We start from the raw sequence: 24,942 nt of genomic DNA on the forward strand, positions 1-24,942 counted from the left end.
ACAATGAAAGTTATTTGACCTTTTCTCCAACACAAAAACGCTTATTATAAGTCGTTATTATAGCAATAGCGTTATAGCAAGTGTTGAAAGTTTTACAAAAACGTATTGTTGCTACTCTGCAACCCCAACGATAGGGGGCAGCACTACATAATTAGAAAGTCGACCCTACAGAAAATACGAGAAGCCAGGTCTCATCCGAGATTTTGATTGGTGCCCTCTTTACAATAGGTTTGCAAGGTCAGCCAATCGGATATCTCAAACACAATTATATGCCAAGTGTTGCTGGGTATACAACATAAAAACAACAGAATTTAAAACCACATCAACTAGCAGCTTCAACGGCAGACACGGTCAGTGATTTTCCTTTGGACACGCAAGAGGTAGACAGCTAATGTATGACATTATGGAGCAGCTCTTCTAAGTCGACGATAAATAATTTTACCTACTGTAATATAGCTGGCTTTGTTGTTGTCGTGCATTTTCCCGTCGCTTGGGACTTGGGCTGCCAAGTGACAACAACCGAGGCAGCCTTCAACTTTGATACCTGCAAAGCTAATGACAATATACAAATTATCCCTGAAATATGAATTATATATAGTGCATCAACTTTAAGCTGTATTTAACTCTTGTTGTTTCATTGCTTACCATTTGTACCGTGTAATATCTCGTCATTGATTTCTGCACAACGATGCGGTCATTGTTTTGCCTGCATAGTGGTGCGTCGTCGCAGCAGGAGCTTGCGATTGACTGACAAAAGTGATTTGCTGTGCTGCTGTCCGAAAACATTTTGTTGACAGATTTGTATTTAGTCTGGAGATTATCAATGCATGAATTAGGTCAGGTGAAGGGGGGCTTGTCTGGACATGTTGACGTGCCAATAATATGAATGCACATCAAAATGAATTGACACGTTATTTGATCATTTTAGGTGTCTGCATAATTTTTTTTTTCGCACGCTTTTCCGCTGCTCCAAATCCCCTTTTTAAAACAATGGCAACTGACTGCGAGGCATGGCTGAACGCTAACCCCCTTGGTAAGTTATCTTTACCAGTCTATTCTGTCTGGACTTTTGATGCGGAAGTAGCTCAGTGATTACTGGTGACTCTAACTTGCAGTGACTGCAGCGTTTTCTGTAACCACTGATCATGATTTGTATTCTGCTGGCCTTACATTTTATATAGTCAAGAATAACAGTTTTAAAGTGATAATGCATTATAATAAATGAATGTTTATAAGACAATTAGTGCATTGTAAACATCAAATGACCTTATAGTTACCTGTAACCTCTCTCATGAAATATAACATCTGCAAATAGTATTTTCTGGTCAGTCAGTCAAACTGCCTTCTTACCTTGTCTTTCACCCCCCGCCAATAGACGCAGACGATCTGAGTGACTCTTTCCTATCGGGCGAAGAGGAGAATGGCATTATCACCAAAAACATCAAGAACGAAATAAATGGCAACTGGATTTCGGCACCTAACAGTATCCACGAGGCCCGTCTCAAAGCCAAAGCGAAGAGGAGGCTCAGGAAGACTTCTTCTAGAGACTCTGGGAGAGGGGACTCGTTTAGTGATAACGGGGACCCCTCCCGGGGTACTAACGGCACTGTACCCCCCACCAGCCCCAAGAGCAAACTGCTGGACAGGAAGTCTCGGGCAGGGAAGGGAAGAGGACTTCCAAAGAAAGGTATGGGGAGTTATGTAGATGTTAAAAACATGTAATGTTAAATGGAAGGGAAGAGGACTACCAGAGAAAGGTATGGGGAGTTATGTAGATGTTAAAAACATGTAATGTTAAATGGAAGGGAAGAGGACTTCCAAAGAAAGGTATGGGGAGTTATGTAGATGTTAAAAACATGTAATGTTAAATGGAAGGGAAGAGGACTATCAGAGAAAGGAATGGGGAGTGACTATGTGGTTATGTAATAAAGTGTTGTTAACATAGGCCTACTTGTGATCACGTGAAGTCACGGCTAGGGAAGGTAAGGCCATTGAAGCCTACCGAAGACCAGTAATGGGACGTTAACATTTCTAGAATAATGTAATACCTAACAGGTTTAATACTGTTGCTGCATTACTTGATAAGCAACAAGTTAGTCTATTAGTGTTTTGAGCAAAAATATGCTTCAAGGAATAGCCCATTGCCTACAGAGTTACAATGTCGTGTGTCCTAGTCTTGCGTGACCAGAAATCGCACCATATTCTTGTTGGCTGGAATCAAGGCTACACATGATCTAGTCCCCAAGAGATCTGTCCCTGCCTCTCCAACTGCCAGCCCAGTAGTAAATCAATTAGCATGTTAAAAAAAAAATGTCAAGGTGATGCTGATCCGATCACACTTACTTATATTAACACAACTCTTATCTCCTTTTGGCATCCATCCGCTGAAGGCTTTTTCCCCCCTAGAAGTTTCCACTAGGCCTATGACCTTGAAGGTGACTGTCTTTGTAGATTTGTGGGTGATGTATGATCCTTCCTGGAGTCAAAAAGAAAGAAAAATAAGATTGAGATCTTATTGCTTATAAAGGCTCCATAATTCAGCACATTATAATATCTGGTCTAAGATTTGGATAACTGAAACAAGATTGAGCATTTGTCCAAAGACATGCAAACTAGGCAATAAAGTAACCTAGATAGCAAGAGCATGGTGGTTTGTTGTAGATAACATCACCTCACCTTCCCATGGTGGCCAACATCTCCAACTAGCCTGGCTTGTTTACCAATAACATGAGTGACTCCTTTTAAATCTTATAGTTGCCTGCATATTAATCTTCAAGATGATAAGCTATTTACTACTTTGTAATCACCTTGTACATGCATGACGTTTCAGCGGTTATGTATAACTGGAGAGGAAGCTGCTTCTCTCAGCAGAGTCAAAGTATGTGTTCCAAATGGTACCCTATTATTTATATAGTGCACTACTTTTAGCCAGATCCCTATGGGCCCCGGTCAAAAGTAGTGCACTACATTGGGAATAGGGTGTCATTTGGGATGTGGTCAGGGCAGCTTGCCATACCCCCAGCTGTTTTACCTCTGGTTCCATATTGACAGTGACTTTCAGAGTAAGAGTGCTGATAAAGGATCAGTTTAGCCTTTTTAGATCTTAATGAATATGATTATGTGGAAAGGTGGGAATCTGATCCTAGATCAGTACTCATGCTCTGAGACACCTTTTGAACCGTTTAGTTCGGTTCTTATCTGATAAAATGAAACTGCAGTATTTTTCTTGGCCTTTGTCAGTCCCCATTGCCAAAATAACATCTTGCAGCAGCACAGTACAGTTAGTTATTTTCTGATAGAAAGGAACCGTGTTGGCACAGATGTATTTGAGTTGTTATTTAACCAAAGAACTGTGCCATGATGTCAATGTAAATGCCTGGGCTTCTGTCCCAAATGGCAACCTATTCACTATAGTAAAGGGAATAGGGTGCAATTTGGAACACAGTCTAGGTCCCGCTGTGGTTTAGGGGCTCCTGTTAAAGTGGTGTAAGGTTTTGGAATCGTAACAAACTATTCTATGGGTGGAATCTCTCAGGGCAACAAAGGTAATAGGTACATTATGTTCTGGAATCAGCCATGGCACAGACAACATTCTAAAGGGGCAGAGCTATATACAGGAGGAATGTTACGCACACACACTGGGTGGGACTTATAGGAGGGTGGGGGGTTAAAACATGTAGGCCTAGACAAGATGAGCTGCTTTGGAAATGGGTCTCTTCTTAAATAGACTGGCAATCTGTTTCTACAGAGCCACCAACAGATGTGGCTTTGTGTAACACTTACTTACTAATGAGGAATGACCCCTTTTAAATATGTGGTTTATGTCACCAGTTGAGCCTTTAAAGTGTTATACTGTCTGACAACACACACTATATAGGAAGTGTCATATAGAGGAAGTAAGGGGGTATTTTTGTGCTCACCACTTGTTCCTGTGTAGTTATAGGCCCACCATAGTGGTATGGATAAATTAAAGGTCTGTAGGAAATATTATTTATTTATCTGTACCCCTGTATGGTTAGGCCAGTTCCTGTTTGTAGTAATGTGTCATATTGGTTTCCGCAATCAGTAGCATCTGTCTGCCTGTGGTATTTTGACACTATGACGTCATATTCTGTCTTTCTGGAGAAAAGCCTTTTGAACTGAAGGTGGTTTTCAGTGTTTCACTTCAGTTGTATTGGAGACATCCTGTCTCAAGCACAGAATGCTGTGTGTGTGTCATGCTGTATATTGTACATGGGTTACTGTTGACCTCCTTTCCTTTGTCAGCACAGTGTTTGCTGTTCAAATGTAGGCTGCGTTGTAATGTCAACCCACTGCAGGTGACCACATATCGACTACTGGTTAGTAGTATGTTTTTGAAAGCTCTGGGGTGACGCAGATCTGGGATCAGCTTGCCTTCCCTAAATCCTAACCTTACCCTAAGACCAATGTCTAGGGATGACTTCACCTTAATCTGGGCAATGCACCAATAGTAGCCCCTTTTTATAATGCACATTGCTGAAGAAAGGTGCATTCTATGTGGCTATTTTTATACTGAACAAATGTATAAACAAAGATTTTACGGAGTTACAGTTCATATAAGGACATCAGTCAATTGAAATAAATCATTAGCCCTAATCTATGGATTTTACATGACTGGGTAGGGGTGCAGCCATGGGTGGGCCTGGGAGGGCATAGGCCTACTCACTGGGAAGCCAGGCCCAGCCAATCAGAATGATTATTTCCCCACAAAAAATACTTTATTACAGACAAATACTACTCAGTTTCATCAGCTGTCTGGGTGGCTGGTCTCAGATGATCCTTTAGGTGAAGAAGCTGGATGTGGAGCTCCTGGGTTGGCGTCGTTACACGTGGTCAGCGGTTGTGAGGCCTGTTGGACGTACTGCCAAATTCTCTAAAATGACATTGGAGGCTGTTTATGGTAGAGAAATGAACATTTAATTCTCTGGCAAGAGATCTGGTGGACATTTTTGCAATCGGCTTCCCAATTGCACGCTCCCTCAACCTGAGACGTCTGTGGCATTCTATGTGCACATTTTAGAGTGGCCTTTTATTGTCCCCAGTACAAGGTGCATCTGTGTAATGGTCATGCTGCTTAATCAGCTTCTTGTTATGCCACAACTGTCAGGTGGATGGATTATATTGGCAAAGGGGAAATGCTCACTAACAGGGATGTAAGCAAATTTGTGCACACAATTTGGGAGAATATGCTTTTTGTGTGTATGGGAAAACATGGGACCAACACTTTGCATGTGGCTATTTCTATGCTTCCTGTGAAGTTTTGTTTTTGCAGTTGAAAATACACAATGTTTGGCTATGGAAAAGATACTTCAGTGGTTTAGATGGTACAATGATTCTCTACACTATACTTGCTTGTTTTGTCGCAAACTATTTTAGCAACCAGGAAATGGCGGAGCGATTTCTGCATATTGCGTCTTTAAATCCCATTGCCAGATTATAATGATTTTTACGTTTTGCTACAGATTTAAACTATTTTGCACCATGAAACCGTTTCTGTTTTGAAAACATCACAGGCATTGTCCTTGTTCCTTGTCAGGTGGAGCGGGGGGCAAAGGGGTGTGGGGCCCACCTGGAGAAGTGTACGACCTGGAGGAAGTCGATGTCAAAGACCCCAACTATGACGAAGCTCAGGTATTGGACCTATGACCTTCTGAGTTAGGTATGGTTAGGACCCTGAGTTTTACCTGCTCGTGAGAACGCAAGGCCTTAAGTATACTATACTTAAGAAGAGAACTTGAGAACTTGTTCTCAACTTGCCTACCTGGTTAAATAAAGGTGAAATAAAATATACAACTTTTTTGGTATCCAGTCTTGATCGGCTTCATTCCTCTGCTTTCTGGTGTCTACAGGAGAACTGTGTGTATGAGACGGTGGTTCCTCCGCTGGAGGAAGGGGACTTTGAGAAGACGCTCACTCCCATCGTGCAGGAGTACTTTGAACACGGCGACACCAATGAAGTAGCGGTAGGTTCATTTCAACGGTTGAGTTTTCTGTAGTGCGAACTAGTGCTTTTAATGTCCTAAACACTGGTGGACCTGCTTCTGCCTTTTATCTGACTGTAGACAGAGTTAATTCTGAAGGATGTAGCTCTGTTCTTCTCTGATATGACCCTATGAGCCCACTCCCTCTTCTTGGCCAATACCCTCTCTCTCTCCCCATTACCGACTCTTTATTCCATCTGACCAAAACCCATCCCCCTCTCTCCCCTCCGTAGGAGCTCCTGGGTGAACTCAACCTGGGCTCCATGTCTAGCGGTGTGCCCATGCTGGCTGTGAGCCTGGCCCTGGAGGCTAAGGCCAGCCACAGAGAGCTGACGTCCAGGCTGTTGACGGACCTGTGTGGCCGCGTGCTGAGCCGTAGAGACGTGGAGAGTTCATTTGACAAGTTACTAAGGGAGCTGCCTGACCTGGTGTTGGACACACCTGGAGCCGCTCAGGTAGTGTTTGACATCGTGCCGTCTAAGAATAGAAGTGTTTGGGGGTATCTGTGAAAATGACTAATTGACCGTGGAGGCCAATGTGTAGGACCGTGTGCCCTTGTGAATGTTTGAGTGACTTAGCAGGCGCACTGCAGTGTGTATATGGTGTCTTTTATGCTTGTGCTGTCCTTCTGTGTTCTGTTCTGCATGCAAATCAGAGCAGTGTATCTCAGAACAGAACGCATATGTTCTGTTTGGAAATTCTATATGCAGGTCATAAAATAAGTAAGAGATTTACAGTTACTATAGCCATCTGACCGTTCCTATCGCGACTGTAAAGTCAACAGACACACTGTTCAAACATGGTATTTATTAGGGATCCCCATTAGCTGTTGCCAAGGCAGCAGCTACTCTTCCTGGGGTCCAAACACATTAAGGCACTTACATTACATATAAAACAATACATCATATAACATTATTACACCACTACAATACACAATGTATAATACCACCATACACCACTATACATCTACAATACAAAATGCATAATACCACCATACAACAATATGCATGTCTGTACCTTTTGTCTCTTCACAATCCCCGCTGTTCCATAAGGTGTATTTTTACCTGCTTTTTAAATCTAATTCTACTGCTTGCATCAGTTACCTGATGTGGAATAGAGTTCCATGTAGTCATGGCTCTATGTAGTACTGTGTGCCTCCCATAGTCTGTTCTGGACTTGGGGATGGTGAAGAGACCTCTGGTGGCATATCTTATTAGTCACATGCGCCGAATACAACAGGTGTAGACCTTAAAGTGAAATGCTTACTATCAGGCTGACCACACCGCTCGCATCGCGTGTGCGAGCGTTGCAAAAATAAATGTAGAAATCTGTTATTCAATTATTGCACCCACACTGCTTGTGTGCGCCAACGAGTGTCTGCGTTACCATGGGCAAAATAGAAATCATTTCTATTTCTGATGCAGATCGTGCTGCAAGTCCTGCCTCTCCCATATCCTCATTGGTATATAGAAACAGGTACCCACATGCAATCTCATTGGTTATACCCACGTGGGTAACTGAAAGACGAACGGTGGCGGTAATGCACCTAATTCACGAAAGTTGCCAATCGCAATTTAAAGTCAAGAGAAGGAAGAGCGATGACTAGAAACGATTCGATTGACCGTTTTATGTGTGGAATAATTGGCGGAGTAGAGGACCTTGTGCATTTCAGGTAAAATAACAACTCAATGTTTATATCCCAGGACAAATTAGCTAGCAACAGCAAGCTAGCTAAATAGGACAAATTAGCTAGCAAGTGCAAGCTAACTAGCTAAATTGCCATAAATGTTTAATGCTTTTTGACCTGTCCCCAAATTAATATAATTGGTCCAGAGTTTGTTTTGATATTTTAACCTGTGTGTCGTGATCGCATTTGGTGTGGGGGGGACAAAATAAATGTATGCACGATGGCGCACGCGCGCAGCCGGTTTGGGTTCCGTGTTATAAGCCCTAACCAACAATGCAGTTTACTTTTTTCCCCCCATATTTATTTGTACAAAAATATGATTAACCAATAAAAGTAACATAATTAAAGAACAGCAGTAAAATAACAATAGCGAGGCTATATACAGGGAGTACCGGTGCGTGGGTACTGGTTAGTTGAGGTATTATGTACATGTAGGTAGAATTATTAAAGTGACTGCATAAATAACAGAGTAGCAGCAGTGTAAAATGTCATCTGGGGTATGCGTTAAAGGTCGACTGACTATGCCTTTTCAACACCGATACCGAATATTGGAGGACCAAAAAATGTGATGCTGATTTTATTTGTAATATTGTTTTTATTTGTAACAATTACAACAATACTGAATGAACAATGAACACTTATTTGAACTTAATATAATACATAAATAAAATCTATTTAGTCTCAAATAATGAAACGTGTTCAATTTGGTTTAAATATTGCAAAAACACAGTGTTGGAGAAGAAAGTGCCATGTAAAAAAAGCTAACGTTGAAGTGCCTTGCTCAGAACATGATAACATATGAAAGCTGGTGGTTCCTTTTAACATGAGTCTTCAATATTCCCAGTTAAGAAGTTTTAGTTGTAGTTATTAAAGGAATTATGACGCGTCGACTATTTCCCTCTATACCATTTATATTTCATATACCTTTGACTATTGGATGTTCTTATAGGCACTATAGTATTGCCATCCTAATCTCGGGAGTTGATAGGCTTGAAGTCATAAACAGCGCTGTGCATCAAGCATTGCTAAGAGCTGCTGGCAAATGCAGTAAAGTGCTGAATGAATGAATGCTTACGAGCCTGCTGCTGCCTACCACCGCTCAGTCAGACTGCTCTATCAAATCATAGACTTAATTATAATATAATAAACACACAGAAATACCATTTAATATGGTCAAATCTGGAAACTATCATTTCGAAAACAAAACGTTTATTCTTTCAGTGAAATACGGAACCGTTCTGTATTTTATTGAACTGATGGCAACCCTAAGTCTAAATATTGCTGTTACATTGCACAACCTTCAATGTTATGTCATAATTATGTCAAATTCTGGCAAATTAGTTCACAGTTCGCAACGAGCCAGGCGGCCCAAACTGTTGCAAATACACTGACTGCTTGCACTGAACGCAAGAGAAGTGACACAATATCCCTAGTTAATATTGCCTGCTAACATGAATTTCTTAACTAAATATGCAGGTTTAAAAATATATACTTCTGTGTATTGATTTTAAGAAAGGCATTGATGTTTGTGGTTAGGTACAATTGTGCTTTTTCCGCGAATGCACTTTTGTTAAATCATCACCCGTTTGGCGAAGTAGGCTGTGATTCGACGCTAAATTAACAGGCACCGCATTGATTATATGCAACGCAGGACAAGCTAGTTAACTACACATGGTTGATGATATTACAAAGTTAACTAGTGATTCAGTGAAGATTTTTTTTTTTTTTTTATAAGATAAGTTTAATGCTGGCTAGCAACTTACCTTGGCTCCTCGCAGCCACAAGGTCCTTTTGACACTGCACTCACGTAACAGGTGGTCAGCCTTCCATGCAGTTTCCTCGTGGATTGCAAGACCGATTGTTATGAAAAGTTGAAATCGGTCGACCTCTAGTATGCATGGGTGTCCGAGCTGTGTGCTAGCAGTTTAAACAGACACCTCGGTACATTCAGCTTGTCAACACTTCTTACAAAAACAAGTAGTGACGACGTCAATCTCTCTTCCACTTTGAGCCATGAGATTTGCATGCATATTATTAATGTTAGCTCTCCGTGTACATTTAAGGGCCAGCTGTGCTGTTCTGAGACAATTGTCATTTTCCTGTCCCTCTTTGTGGCACCTGACCACAAGGCTGAACAGTAGTCAAGGTGCGATAAAACTAGGACCTGCCTTGTGTTCTTAAGAATCCAGAACAGTGCTTTATTATGGACAGACTTCTCCCCATCTTAGCTGCTGTTGTATCAATATGTTTTTACCATGACAGTTTATTCATTACAAGATTTGGTGATGGATTTGTCCCAGATACAATGCTTTTTTTGGTGTCACTACTGTGTGGGATGTATGTTGTTGTACTGTACCCTGTGTGCATAACAGAGCTGGGTTCAAACAATATTTGAAATACTTTCAAATACATTTGCCTTAGAGTGCCAGATGGACAAGGTTTCCACTTTGTGTTTCGTTCCACTGCGCCAGGCAAGCTCAATCAAGCCCAGTTGAAGTATTATCTCATCCAGCTTCACCTGGAATGCTTTTCCAACAGTCTTGAAGGAGTTCCCTCATATGCTGAGTGCATTTTTGCTGCTTTAATTCACTCTGCAGTCAACTCTCAATTTGGTTGAGGTCTGGTGATTGTGGTGGTCAATTGATGCAGCACTCCATCACTCTCCTTCTTGGTCAAATAAGCCTTACACAGCCTGGAGGTGTGTTTTGGGTCATTGTTCTGTTGAAAAACAAATGATAGTCCCACTAAGCGCAAACCAGATGGGATGGCGTATTGCTGCAGAATGCTGTGGTAGCCATGCTGGTTAAGTGTGCCTTGAATTCTAAATAAATCAGTCACCAGCAAAGCATGCCCACACCATCACACCTCCTTCTCCATTCTTGACGGTGGGAACCACACATGTGGAGATCATCATCTGTTCACCGACACTGTGGTTGGAACCAAAAATCTCAAATTTGGACTCAACAGACCCAAGGACAGATTTCCACTGGTCTGATGTCCATTGCTCGTGTTTCTTGGCCCAAGCAAGTCTCTTCTTATTGGTGTCCTTTAGTGGTTTCTTTGCAGCAATTAGACCATGAAGGCCAAATTCAGTCTCCTCTGAACAGTTGATGCGTCTGTTACTTGAACTCTGAAAAATGTATTTGGGCTGAAATTTCTGAGGCTGGTAACTCTCTAATGAACTTATCCTCTGCAGCAGAGGTAACTCTGGGTCTTCCTTTCCAGTGGCTGTCCTCATGAGAGCCAGTTTCATCATAGCGCTTGGTTACTTATTTTATTTAACTAGGCAAGCCCAGTTAAGAACAAATTCCTGTTTACAATGACTGCACTTGAAGAAATGTTAAGTTCTTGAACTTTTCCGTATTGGCTGACCTTCATGTCTTAATGTAATGATGGTCTGTCATTTCTCTTTGCTTATTTGAGCTGTTCTTGCCATAATATGGACTTTTACCAAATAGGGCTATATTCTGTATACCACCCCTACCTTGTCACAACACAACTGATTGGTTCAAAAGCATTAAGAAGGAAAGAAATTCCACAAAATAACTTTTAACAAGGCACATCTGTTAATTGAAATGCATTCCAGGTGACTACCTCATGAAGCTGGTTGAGAGAATTCCAAGAGAGTGCAAAGTTGTCAAGGCAAAGGGGGGCTACTTTGCAGAATCTCAAATATAAAACTTTTTATTTTTTTATACATGATTCCATATGTGTTATTTCGTAGTTTGTCTTCACTATTCTACAATGTAGAAAATAGTAAAAATAAAGAAACCCTTGAATGAGTAGATGTATGTAAACTTTTGACTGGTACTGTATATATTTACTGATAGCCAGGGGCACACTCGGACATAATTGACAAATGACGCATTTGTGTTTAATGGGTCCTCCAGATCAGAGGCAGTAGGGATGACCAGGGATGTTCTCTTGATAAGTGTGTATTGGACCATTTTCCTGTCCTGCTAAGCATTCAAAATGTAACGAGTACTATTGGGTGTCGGAAAATGTATGGAGTAAAAAGTACATTATTTTCTTTAGGAATATAGTGGCGTCAAAGTACAAAACTAAAGTAATGCTTTAAAGTGTTTTTATTTAGGTACTTTATAACACGGTGGTACTGTTTACTGTAGATGAGACTGTCTGTGAAAGAAAGCGATGGTGAGTTTCAGCTCTTTTCTTTCTCTTCTCCCCGTCCACACAGAGCAGACATGCGATCTCTCGCCTCATTGTCTCGGCAGCGCCAGGCACAAAATGCTAGCTCAGCGTAGGAGGCTGATAAAAGGGTTATTTATCATCCCTCACTCTCTCACTTTCTCTCTCTCTCTCACGTGTCTGTCCTCCTACTCGCTCACTTCCCTGCAAGGCCACCCTCTCTCTGTTCTTCCCCCTGACTGTGCAGTCTCTTTCTCTCTGTCATTCCTCTTTCCAGACTGGTTCTGGTCAGATGAGTTTGGGGCTCTCTTGTCTGCACAGACACAATGGCTTGTTAGCAACAGGCTTTGTCCAGTTTGTCCAGTTTGTCCTGTCCAGAACAGCAAGGCCAGCTCTTTTTTGTTTTCTTCTCCCCGTCACGCTCTCTCTCTCTCATCGTTCTGACTCATGTCAACACTGCCGCTGTCACCTCATCCCAAACAACACAAGTGTTTATGCATCTCTTGGCCTACTTTGATGCTAAATGTAGATGATTTGTCTATTTGCCTCTGCAGTAATTCATTATCAAATGAGGTTATAAAATGTGTTTTGTACTATAATGGTTGCAGTCAAGATATTTCAGGCCCATGGGCATGCTATTTGGCAACAGTTCAGTCTGTTCCTCTTTATTTTGATTTCTTCGTTGCCAGAGCTAACTTCCCGTTCTGTTGTTTTGGGGTGGACCAGAGAGAAGTGTTTGAGACCAGTGTGTGTTAACTGTGTTTTCTTTTTGTCTTTCAGCTCATCGGCCAATTCATTGCCCGGGCTGTCAAAGACAAGATCCTCTCCAAGAGCTACTTAGACGGCTACAAAGGGAGAGTCGACTGTGTTCATGCAAGGTATGTGTTGGTGTTATTATTAAACACGAAACGCCTTCTCCCATTTCTATGTGGTATGATCATGGAGATGTTGAGGGGGTTTACAGTATACCCTTATAGGCACAACAAGGCCCGGGAGGCACAGAGATCTACAATACTCCATCAATGATTCAGTTTTCAACTCAATACCAGTTTTTCAACTCTACTTCAAAATTGCCTGCTCCATGGGAAAATGTGTGGAGTTTCAGGAAATTAGCTTTAAAACGGCTAAATGTTCTCTCCCAGGTCTTGAGACTTAGCATGCACTGCAGCAATCGTAGTAAAAAATGTTTATCACACTCTGAAGTTGGAGTTGTGTTCTGATATTGAGGGGGCCCCTGATGAATTTGCTGTCATAAAAGGGGTCCCCCGGCCCCAAAAAGTTTGGGAACCCCTGGGTTGTTATGTTAAGTGTTTCAACTTGTAATTTGATGGGCATATTCATAGAGACCAATGAGCGACGCTTTTGGGGGAGTGTCATACATGGATTACAGAATAGTTGGCTTGTTGCTAGGCAGAGTTTACGTAATGAAATGTCTTCATTCTATGAATGCATTGAGGGAAATCTAATACATCCCGAGGGATGGTTCATGGGAGTTTGGAATGAGGGTATATACCGGGTGAAGAAGAATGAATGACTAAGGGAAGGATAATTCCATGAAAGAGGGCGGTAGAGATGTATGATTGACTGAATTATGACAGGAGAGTGTCCACACTGACTTGTCGCCGTGTGTTTTTCCATATAGGGCGGCCTTGGACCGGGCGGCGGTGCTGTTGAAGATGGGTATGGGCGGCCTGCGCATCGACAACCTCTGGGGAACAGGTGGGGGTCAGAGACCTGTCACCCAGCTCGTCAGAGAGGTGAGACCTGCTCATTTTATAGAGGACTGAATGAGCTGCTTGTCAAGTGTGTGTCCTCTATGCTCTGTTCTTTATGTATGTCTATGTTCTCCAAATGAAGTTATTGGAATGTAATTTCATTGAGCTTACACTATGAAAGGGTGAGGTCATCAAGACCTGCTTTAGAGTTTCGCTGATGTCTCCAGTGATCACATGATATCGACACGTCCATTACGGCTACTCGGATGTACAAGCCACCCTTCGTGAACATCTCAGCCGTTGCTGAACTATGGCTTAGTTTCATGTGTTCTTCCTATCTGTGAGCAGGCCTTTTTGTTGTCATCGATGAACCTCCGGTGTACAATGGGCATACATTGACTGTGGATATCCCTTTTTCTCTACTTGTATCAGATGACCCTGTTGCTGAAGGAGTATCTTCTGTCTGGAGACAACAAGGAAGCAGAGAGGTGTCTGAGAGAACTGGAGGTACCACACTTCCACCATGAGTTTGTCTATGAGGTAACTCGCGGCGTCCGTTGTCTAGTTTTTCTTTCCCCAATTTTCATGTTAACTTATCTTATATAAATGTATTACCTGTAGGTGCATTGGAAATGTACTCGCTGTTGGAGGGTTGTTTTGCTTGAATATCAAACTGACATACTGAATTTTCCTTAGTTGATTGTAAGAAAAGTTATTCATCTTTTCTTCCTATTATCAATAGGCCATAGTCATGGTCCTGGAATCCAAAGGGGAGAAAACGTTCAAAATGGTTCTGCAGCTGCTGAAGTTTCTGTGGGTGTCCTCCATCATCACTGTGGACCAAATGAGAAGGGTGAGCTTGGGTGCCACCTGGTGGTAACATTATACTACTGCAGTGCATATGGCGCCACCTGGTGTTGAAACTATTGTGGTTCGAGGACCAATGTTTTATTTATAAAATACTTTTTTACCCAAAAAGTTTTTTTTAAATAAATCGACTGCATCTCCTTGTTTACCATTGATTTGATCTATAAAATGTTCCACACTTATTTTTCATTGGAATTACATTGAAAGTCAATGTTTACATGATAATTATCTTGTTTGCAGGGATTCGAAAGAGTTTACATGGACATAGCTGAAATCAACATCGACGTCCCTCGTGCGTACTTCATCCTGGAGCAGTTTGTCGACAAGAGTTTCAGTGCTGGCTTCATCTGTGAAAAGCTGAGGGATCTTTGTCCTAGTCGGTAAGTATCTTTTTAATTTGCTATTTTTGTTTCTCTCTCACACATCCATGTTTTATGATTGATGGAGATGTACTGATTTTGGCCCTTTTCACAGGGGCCGGAAGAGATTTGTGAGCGAGGGGGACGGCGGTCGCTTAAAATTGGAAAGCTACTAAGAAGCCATTTTGTGCCAGAGATGTTCCGCAAAACTGAAGCTACTTTTTACTATGACCCATATGTCACTTATCGTTTTCCTTAACAGTGAAAGAATGTACATTTAAAAACAAATGCGTAAAATGGCACTTTGTTCTTTAGTTGAAGAAAAGTTAGACAATGCACCCATTTAAGGTGTTTGAGTATACATGTATAAGCTAAAACCCAGAAAGTGCCACACCTCAACGAGTCATTCCATGTTGTTTCTATATTTTCTCTTTATTTCACTGCCACTCCTTTCTTGTTCTAGATTAGTGTTTGTACAAGAATTAAACTGGTTGGTGTATAAAGCTTTCTAATGAAAAGGGGGGCAGATCGTTGGTTCAAAGCAACACCTTCCCTCACCAGCTGCTGTCTGTTTCTAGCCTGGTTTCAAGATCTGTTTGTGCGGTTTTACACAACTTCTACCATAGGAATTTGGGCAAGATGGCACAAACAGATCTGGGTACCAGACTAGTCTATTTCTATGCTGTGCTTGACTTTTTTTATTTTATTTTTTAATTACTCAAAGATGTCATTACTCCAGGCAATTAATAAAAAATAAAGTTAAGCTAAGAGATTGGGATCTGGTTACGATCATTTCACAACAAAATGGTGTCCAGAATGTTTATTTTTATATTTGGGGAACACTGTGACAATGTACCAAGTCTTAATTGCGCCCTGATTGTCAAAAGTTCAATAAATTGCTATACAAAATGTATGCTATTGTCAATGCATTTGTGAGTAGATGACTTGAGAATCATGGTGTGATCTAAATCTAGTACATTATAAACAGGAAATAAATCTTACTTTATTTGAAGAAAGTGTTCACAAATAACATTTACCTAAACTCCAATTCAACTTCTCTCAGAAATAAGACTTTCATATTTACAAGGCTATTATACATTCTCAGCAATTAAAATAATCCATGAGATTGATGCCAACAGTGATATCGCAATATTAGGTTGTGACTAGTGTGAACCTCTGCACTCCATTGTATCCATCTTAACTTCTGGCTGTAGTCCATTTTGTGTCTACTGGTGTTGCTACTGTCCTCCATTGTGGTTCCTGTTGCTTGATAATAAAACTACTCCGGCTATCATCCATTTTGTGTCTACTGACCCTACTACTCCTTGGGCTGCCATTGCGTGTCTACTGTGGCTCTTTCAGTGCCAGATCCTGTTGCTTGATGGCCTCCTGGGCCTCCAGTTGCATCTTCTCCAGTTTCTCCAGGGTGACTGATTTCAGAGGCATCAGCTTGGGCTTACACAGCACCATGGTGGGGACGTCCTCCATGGACAACTGCCCTTTGGATGGTAGCATAACCAAGAGTGAGAAGTTACAGGCTTGTCTTCTAGTTATCAGAATGCAAACAGAAAATAAGACACAAACCCAGGTTTGCTGCATGCCACAAGCCTAGGAATTAACCAGCTCATACACTTTACAAGACTGTCTTTAAAAGAGACTCATTACTATGACCAATAAAATCTGCATAATTCATCACACTATCAACATGGTATACTCTTGTAGTACTGTGCAGTTTTCCACTGAACATACTGTAGTTAAGTTTTCAGGTAAAGAGAGAATCTGGTGGGCTATGTGTAGGTGTATCTTTTGGGGTCAGTGACCGGTTTCAACAGTAGATGGCAGAGAGGTATTTTCAGTAGGAGTAAAAACCTGAAGGAACGTAACATCAGTTGGCAGTGTTTCAAACTGTTCCTTCTACTGAAAGGAATGTGTTTACAGTATTTTAGAGCATCTAACGTTACTGCAGAAGTTAAGGGGTGGCTGTGTTGAGTTGCATGATAGACGAAATTGCTAATTTATACCACACAGTCTTTATTGATAATGGTCATTACTCACCTTGTTTGGGCAACACTTCTCTAAACATCGATTTGACTTCAGGCATTATGTATTGTTAGGTCCAGCTGAAATAAAAGCATGAATATTTATAGTTGGCATCTGGCAAAAGATTAAGGCACGATAAGATGGCTAGCTACTGTAGTTAATGAGCTTAACTTAGTTAGCTACTACTAGCTAACTTTGCATCACACGAACAGCCGTTCCTGCACACACACGATTTATTTAGTCACTGATGATTAAAAACATATTTATCCATCAATCTTCAATCATATAGGTACGTGATGTTATCCACACGAAATTGATGTATAACCATAACATTACCTCAATTGACAGATTCAGGTTGCCAAGCCAAACAAACCAATGTATGTCCCCTTCCGGGATTGTCAGCTGGCGTTTTCTTCTACGGTTTTACGACCCGGTTTAGAAACAGTGCATCGCATTGCAGTCATCTGGTGGGCAGAGTTGGAAGTTTATATTGAGTTCATAAAATCTCAAAACACTACACATCATATAAATGTGATAAAGAGATAAATCACGTGTTTTCTTTACATAATTTAATTTAAACATATCTTATCTAGCCCAGAGAGAAAATAAGGAGTGAGAAGATATGTAATATGTAGAGGTAGGCAGTGCAGGGCTGCCAGCTTTTGAAGAAAGCTTGGAGTGAGATTTGCTATGTGAATTGCATTGCCTCCTGGCACAACCACTAGATGGGAGCTGGGGGTCCTCCACCAGTAAAATGTTACAGTTTTAAAGCTGGGGGGAGGCTTTGAACATTAAACGAGCTCTCAGAATTCAACGACTTTGTTACTTTGACATTTAAAGTATGCTAATTTTTTTGTAAACACGTTTTTTAAGTAATTTGACACTTGTTCAGACAATAATGAAATGAGATAGGGAGACAGGCAAACGCTAGAAACAGTGGGAAGGTTGGAAGTAGGGATTGATCCCTGTTCTCGGGTGGAAGGTTGTATGTGACATGTGCCAAGGACACGTACCACTACACCAAGGCTCTCCACAGGAAATGTTAATATTAAAGGTTGATGGCAGTGGGTAACCACATTATAGATTCCAGTGTCCTTGTCCATAGACTGCTTTCAAGGTAAGGACACAAACATTTGTATTTTGTAATTTGGATGAACTCTCTTTAAAATCAGGCTGGAAGAAAATTGAATTTGCTCTCCAAGAGGGTTGGCCACCCCTGACCTTGTATATTCTCCAAGTGCTAGGTGTTTGAACATGTTCTTGAAGAAAAATCGAATGAATATCAATATTCAGGTGGTTTATGCCTACTAGTTAAATATCAGTGGCATCATCTTACTCTACATAGACAAAAATATTGTCTATGTACAGTAAGATGATGCCAAGGATCTTCAACTAGTAGGCATAAATAAATGTGATATGATGAGTTTATGAGTTGTGAGACCCCCTACCATCTCAGCCTAGCATGCACACCAGTGGCGGATTTAGGCATAGGCGACATGGGCAGCCACCCAGGGTGGCATCTTGCCGGGGGCGGCATGGGGCGCCCACACACACAAAAAAACACAAAGAAACAACAAATATTCCGAATGGTGACATTTGTGCGATCGGTTTTCTATCACTCATTTGCACGTCATGTCAATGATATCATGTCACCGTGTGGGACTGTGGGTCAATTAACCTTGTCGGAGTGGGGGCCCTGATGCTAGTTTGTGAGCTAGGCAGGCTACTGCCTGGGAAGTTCTCCCACTCAGAAGTACGAGATGGAAGGGGGTGGGGGTAGGTTGACCTCAGGTCTCCCCACTAGAAGACAGAGGTAGGGGGAGCGGTGGTAGGTTGACCTCAGGTCTCCCCACTGGAAGCCAGAGGTAGGGGGAGCGGGGGTAGGTTGACCTCAGGTCTCCCCACTGGAAGCCAGAGGTAGGGGGAGCGGGGGTAGGTTGACCTCAGGTCTCCCCACTGGAAGCCAGAGGTAGGGGGAGCGGGGGTATGTTGACCTCAGGTCTCCCCACTGGAAGCCAGAGGTAGGGGGAGCGGGGGTATGTTGACCTCAGGTCTCCCCACTAGAAGACAGAGGTAGGGGGAGCGGTGGTAGGTTGACCTCAGGTCTCCCCACTGGAAGCCAGAGGTAGGGGGAGCGGGGGTAGGTTGACCTCAGGTCTCCCCACTGGAAGCCAGAGGTAGGGGGAGCGGGGGTAGGTTGACCTCAGGTCTCCCCACTGGAAGCCAGAGGTAGGGGGAGCGGGGGTAGGTTGACCTCAGGTCTCCCCACTAGAAGCCAGAGGTAGGGGGATGGGGGTATGTTGACCTCAGGTCTCCCCACTAGAAGCCAGAGGTAGGGGGATATGTTGACCTCAGGTCTCCCCACTAGAAGACAGAGGTAGGGGGAGCGGTGGTAGGTTGACCTCAGGTCTCCCCACTGGAAGCCAGAGGTAGGGGGAGCGGGGGTAGGTTGACCTCAGGTCTCCCCACTGGAAGCCAGAGGTAGGGGGAGCGGGGGTAGGTTGACCTCAAGTCTCCCCACTGGAAGCCAGAGGTAGGGGGAGCGGGGGTAGGTTGACCTCAGGTCTCCCCACTAGAAGCCAGAGGTAGGGGGATGGGGGTATGTTGACCTCAGGTCTCCCCACTAGAAGCCAGAGGTAGGGGGATATGTTGACCTCAGGTCTCCCCACTAGAAGACAGAGGTAGGGGGAGCGGGGGTAGGTTGACCTCAGGTCTCCCCACTGGAAGCCAGAGGTAGGGGGAGCGGGGGTAGGTTGACCTCAGGTCTCCCCACTGGAAGCCAGAGGTAGGGGGAGCGGGGGTAGGTTGACCTCAGGTCTCCCCACTGGAAGCCAGAGGTAGGGGGAGCGGGGGTATGTTGACCTCAGGTCTCCCCACTGGAAGACAGAGGTAGGGGGAGCGGGTGTATGTTGACCTCAGGTCTCCCCACTGGAAGCCAGAGGTAGGGGAAGCGGGGGTATGTTGACCTCAGGTCTCCCCACTAGAAGCCAGAGGTAGGGGGAGCGGGTGTATGTTGACCTCAGGTCTCCCCACTGGAAGCCAGAGGTAGGGGGAGCGGGGGTAGGTTGACCTCAGGTCTCCCCAATGGAAGCCAGAGGTAGGGGGAGCGGGGGTATGTTGACCTCAGGTCTCCCCACTAGAAGCCAGAGGTAGGGGGAGCGGGGGTATGTTGACCTCAGGTCTCCCCACTAGAAGCCAGAGGTAGGGGGAGCGGGGTATGTTGACCTCAGGTCTCCCCACTGGAAGCCAGAGGTAGGGGGAGCGGGGGTATGTTGACCTCAGGTCTCCCCACTAGAAGCCAGAGGTAGGGGGATGGGGGTATGTTGACCTCAGGTCTCCCCACTAGAAGCCAGAGGTAGGGGGATATGTTGACCTCAGGTCTCCCCACTAGAAGACAGAGGTAGGGGGAGCGGTGGTAGGTTGACCTCAGGTCTCCCCACTGGAAGCCAGAGGTAGGGGGAGCGGGGGTAGGTTGACCTCAGGTCTCCCCACTGGAAGCCAGAGGTAGGGGGAGCGGGGGTAGGTTGACCTCAAGTCTCCCCACTGGAAGCCAGAGGTAGGGGGAGCGGGGGTAGGTTGACCTCAGGTCTCCCCACTAGAAGCCAGAGGTAGGGGGATGGGGGTATGTTGACCTCAGGTCTCCCCACTAGAAGCCAGAGGTAGGGGGATATGTTGACCTCAGGTCTCCCCACTAGAAGACAGAGGTAGGGGGAGCGGGGGTAGGTTGACCTCAGGTCTCCCCACTGGAAGCCAGAGGTAGGGGGAGCGGGGGTAGGTTGACCTCAGGTCTCCCCACTGGAAGCCAGAGGTAGGGGGAGCGGGGGTAGGTTGACCTCAGGTCTCCCCACTGGAAGCCAGAGGTAGGGGGAGCGGGGGTATGTTGACCTCAGGTCTCCCCACTGGAAGACAGAGGTAGGGGGAGCGGGGGTATGTTGACCTCAGGTCTCCCCACTGGAAGCCAGAGGTAGGGGAAGCGGGGGTATGTTGACCTCAGGTCTCCCCACTAGAAGCCAGAGGTAGGGGGAGCGGGTGTATGTTGACCTCAGGTCTCCCCACTGGAAGCCAGAGGTAGGGGGAGCGGGGGTAGGTTGACCTCAGGTCTCCCCAATGGAAGCCAGAGGTAGGGGGAGCGGGGGTATGTTGACCTCAGGTCTCCCCACTAGAAGCCAGAGGTAGGGGGAGCGGGGGTATGTTGACCTCAGGTCTCCCCACTAGAAGCCAGAGGTAGGGGGAGCGGGGTAGGTTGACCTCAGGTCTCCCCACTGGAAGCCAGAGGTAGGGGGAGCAGGGGTATGTTGACCTCAGGTCTCCCCACTGGAAGACAGAGGTAGGGGGAGCGGGGGTAGGTTGACCTCAGGTCTCCCCACTGGAAGACAGAGGTAGGGGGAGCGGGGGTATGTTGACCTCAGGTCTCCCCACTGGAAGACAGAGGTAGGGGGAGCGGGGGTATGTTGACCTCAGGTCTCCCCACTAGAAGACAGAGGTAGGGGGAGCGGGGGTATGTTGACCTCAGGTCTCCCCACTAGAAGACAGAGGTAGGGGGAGCGGGGTATCTATCAAATAGAGCACCTCTAACTTTGTACAGTACTAATGTAATTAGTAATGCAATTAGTTGTGCAATTTAGTTGTGTGTGTTTCTTGTTTGAAGTTCAATAGTGCAATAATCAGGTTGCTATTCTATTTGTGTATTTGTGTGATATAGGATTTGTGCAATTTAGTTTTATTTGTGTGTATTTTGTTAGCAATAGGGTAATAGTTTAATAATTCAATTCTCTTTTTTATTTTTATTTATAAACTACAATTTGTTTCTATTTGTCTTTGTTACTTCTTTTTTATATTTATGAGTCTTATTTTTGCATATATATTTATATAGTTTAAATGTTATGATTATTTGTTTTGATTAAATTACAGTTAGTGCAGAATGGTGATTTTTTGTTTGTTTGTTGAGGCTGAAGAGGGGGTTTGCCCAGGGAGCCATACAAGCTAGAACCACCACTGATGCACACAATTCTAAAATGTCAAAAATGATATTTGATTCCTGGAGCATTTAGCGTATTTGTATGACTTATTCAAAACTGTTCATGAATGGCGGAAAAACTACATAGCCTCATATAATTCATTTTCAAAGACACAGGTCAGCATATCAGATTTCAAATATTTAAATGCACTGGCAAAATTGGGAAGAAGCAGAATAATAAAATAAGTGTGGGGAATAACAGTAGTGTTCTTGCTGACAATTTAGCCCAGTGTTAAGAATGAGAATTGTTCCACTGATCAGACTAAATAAAGTAAATAGACAATACAATCTCCTGAAAACCACATAAATCTACCCCTTCACCAAAACCAAATAATTGTTCTATTTATTGTCCCCCTTCTTGAATCAAACGTTACAGTTATGGGTTCACAATCTGTTTGACCATATAATTTGTTATAGTTACAAATTAGGTCACAATACCAAACTTCCCTACTAATACGGTGTGGGTCTGTCTGCTGCCTGTTCTTTGTCACAGCCTAAATGCCAACCACCAAACGAGGGGACTAATGCAAACGTGGATTAAATCGACATTAGTACATGCTGTCTAAAGGCTGCATTCTGCAATAGGGACGGGAGTAACAGCAACCTAATTTTGTTGACGACGTGGTACATAAAACAGTGCGCTACCGTGGTGCACACACCTCAGCACAGAACGTAGTGTGTGTGTGTGTGTGTGTGTCTGTGTGTGTGTGTCTGTGTGTGTGTGTGTCTCTCTCTCTCTCTCTCTCTCTCTCTCTCTCTATTTAGCGCCAGTCAAATCTTGAGGGGCGTTTCTTTAAAACATGCCTCCAATCCCATTGATCTCTTACATAATTAGGCCAATCATATGCTTCAATGTGCCGCTGTTCACAGTGCTGTGGCAAGACGAGGTTCTGCTCGTGATGTTAAATTGCAGGCGCAGATGCTCTGATTTCAAAACGATTTGGAGCACAGTTGAAAAGTGAACGCGCTGTCTATAATATTCAATAATTAGACAAATAAAATCAGTACTTTTCAATGCGTGTGATATGAAAGCTGTGCGGTGAGAGCATGAGAAGAGGGTCAAATGCGTGTCTCACCGCCAATGCGTGAGAGTTGGCAGCTCTGGTAGTGGCTAAAATAGATGCTCATGGAGCAGACCTAATCCAACCTCTTCGGGTGTGCATTGTTATTCTAACTGACTGTTTGAATACGATTATAAACGATTTTATACTAAACCTACTAGCAATATATGCTTGCTTCAAACATTCATTTTCACTCCCAGGAAAAAAGCTTTGAGTTATATTCCGGGGTTTTCTGACTTTTACACTTTTATGATGACAATAAATATGTCAGGTAGCTAAATTACACATTTTCACTTACCCAAACACCTTTTTCTGTTCAAGTAAGTCTCGTGATACATTGGTAATACGTGCGTGTGACGCAATTTGGTGGTAGGGAGGGGACCCAAGCAACAGCAGTGGTAGGAAAGAGGAGGAAGCAGGGATGGCAGAGTCACACCTCTGAAGGTAAAACAGTTATATTACTTCATACGTTTCAATATACCTGATGTTTTTATAGTAGGCTTCTTAAATGTCCCTTTTGTCATCCGCATAGCTTGGTTGATGACGCCTTTCCGTAGGCTGAGAACGCACTCTTTTGTTCCAGCTTTGTTCGGAATGGCCGCTGTTTGGAGAATGTTTTGTTTTTTCCTCATTTCACTACGAGAGCGAGAAAAGGGCGCTGCGAAAATGCTTGACGAGAAAACGGCCTTGAATGACCAAGTGTCAATCTGTAAACTAACGATTTTAACATAATAGTTGTTATTATTTGGGTGTCAGTACAGTTGAGGAAGGTAGCTCGATAGTGGGGTTGCGTGCTTGCTTATTTCCCCGTGATAGGCTCGCGATTGTCGGGATGGTTTTCCAAGTCTGACAGCTGCTTTGGTGGGGCCTACGGGAACCGCACAGTCAGAACGCTCGGGTATGTGAGCTTGGAGGTTAACGTTGGCCTTCTTATTTATAAAAAGAAATTGCTATCTAGCTACTGAGACTGATATTTGTTTCCTCTACCAGAATTGTACCTAGATATGACGTTGTCATAGTTGTTTCCTCCTCGATTTGACTGAATGGTTTCAAAAAAATGTTTGCCAGCCTCACTTAGCTTCTGAAGTTAGCTTGATGTGTTGACGTTTCGTTTTTTGATTTCATGACCAGTTGAAATGATTTAGCTAGCTTGCTTACAGATTTTGTTAGCACGACAAGAGTGACACTAAATTAAGAATAGCTAGCTGTTTGCGGCTACTTTTCCCAAACAATCAATAGCTAACTAGCTAGTTTGTTAGCCAGTTCGTAGGCTGGCTAACTAACCAACTTAACGTTAGTATGTGGCTTTGACTAGAACAGCAGGACCACCCCATCGTTTGCTGCTGTATCATACACACACAGGTTGGCCTGCGTCTCGTTTTTACGCATATCAATCGTGATCTTGAAGTAACTTGACTTCCACGATCTGTGGCACCGGTTTAATCGATAATCTCTTTCCACGGATTTGTCATTGGCACGGTTACATCCTGCTTGTGCTGTGGGCTGGTTATGTAGCTAGTAGCGGCCTGCCACCTCACCAGTGCATCTCTTGCCATCACTGTCAAATGTAGACACATTACAGGAGCTGCGTAGTATTAGGCCTATTGGTTGTAATCATTTTTGATAGTCAGTCAGTCAGTGAGACAGTTGTTAAGCCTACCTAGTTAGCTAAATGCTTTGTAAAATGAGAAAAGATATGCAAGGGAAAAAGAGCAGAAATAAACTCTGACTGTCATTCATTCAGGAGTGGACATGGGGAGATTGGGGGTTAAGGACTTTGGAATAATCAATGACAAATATGGCAGCTAAATGTATTTGCACAGTTGTAGTGATTGTATCATATCAAAGCCTAAACCTATGTGTTATTCCAATATTATTCCTATGATGATGATATATGCGTAGACTTATGCAATCCTCAAAGGGAGAGGACAGAGATGAGAGATGAAGAAAATTGGCCAGTCTTGAGCAAACATGACGCAACAACATGGGAAGACTTGGCAGGATTGGTAGTAGTGACTGCTTGCTTTGCCCAAGATGTCCACCAA

The 24,942-nt window shown here is 43.5% G+C and overlaps 2 protein-coding genes and 1 non-coding gene across 5 annotated transcripts in view; 2 read left to right on the top strand and 1 right to left on the bottom strand.

Annotated features, from left to right (window-relative positions):
* Positions 1-219: 219 nt before the first annotated feature.
* LOC106564477 (programmed cell death protein 4) lies at positions 220-15,692 on the top strand. 3 transcript variants are annotated; one of them, XM_014130590.3, is made up of 12 exons: positions 220-350; positions 929-1,033; positions 1,376-1,687; positions 5,558-5,652; positions 5,871-5,984; positions 6,236-6,457; positions 12,619-12,716; positions 13,481-13,595; positions 13,986-14,093; positions 14,296-14,406; positions 14,661-14,800; positions 14,895-15,692. In XM_014130590.3, exons 2-12 carry the CDS (start codon positions 991-993, stop codon positions 14,953-14,955), a joined length of 1,419 nt encoding a protein of 472 aa, XP_013986065.3. In that variant the 5' UTR covers positions 220-350; positions 929-990; the 3' UTR covers positions 14,956-15,692. The 3 variants fall into 3 exon arrangements, with proteins under 3 accessions (XP_013986065.3, XP_013986066.3, XP_013986067.3); XM_014130591.3 differs by having other exon boundaries at positions 278-380; XM_014130592.3 differs by lacking the exon at positions 220-350 and adding an exon at positions 373-393.
* Positions 15,693-15,987: 295 nt separating this feature from the next.
* On the bottom strand, positions 15,988-17,225 carry LOC106564478 (uncharacterized). The gene is made up of 3 exons (XR_014379663.1): positions 17,156-17,225; positions 16,835-16,899; positions 15,988-16,273 (listed from the first exon to the last, which is right to left on the bottom strand). It is a non-coding gene; the product is annotated as an uncharacterized LOC106564478 (transcript).
* Positions 17,226-23,217: 5,992 nt separating this feature from the next.
* Positions 23,218-24,942, top strand: part of LOC106564476 (leucine-rich repeat protein SHOC-2) — a 42,293-nt gene continuing 40,568 nt past the window's right edge. The window contains exon 1 of the mRNA XM_014130589.3: positions 23,218-23,341. The gene's annotated coding sequence lies outside the window, so the exon portion shown is untranslated. The remainder of the gene's footprint in view (positions 23,342-24,942) is intronic.

This window comes from Salmo salar, chromosome 12, assembly GCF_965601325.2.
Source record: "Salmo salar chromosome 12, fSalSal1, whole genome shotgun sequence".
Lineage (NCBI taxonomy): Eukaryota > Metazoa > Chordata > Actinopteri > Salmoniformes > Salmonidae > Salmo > Salmo salar.

Coding starts and splice junctions, on each gene's coding strand:
- LOC106564477 (XM_014130590.3), top strand. CDS start 991: ATGGCAACTGACTGCGAGGCATGGCTGAACGCTAACCCCCTTG. Junction 1,688..5,557: donor AAGAGGACTTCCAAAGAAAG/GTATGGGGAGTT, acceptor GTTCCTTGTCAG/GTGGAGCGGGGGGCAAAGGG. Junction 13,596..13,985: donor TCACCCAGCTCGTCAGAGAG/GTGAGACCTGCT, acceptor TACTTGTATCAG/ATGACCCTGTTGCTGAAGGA.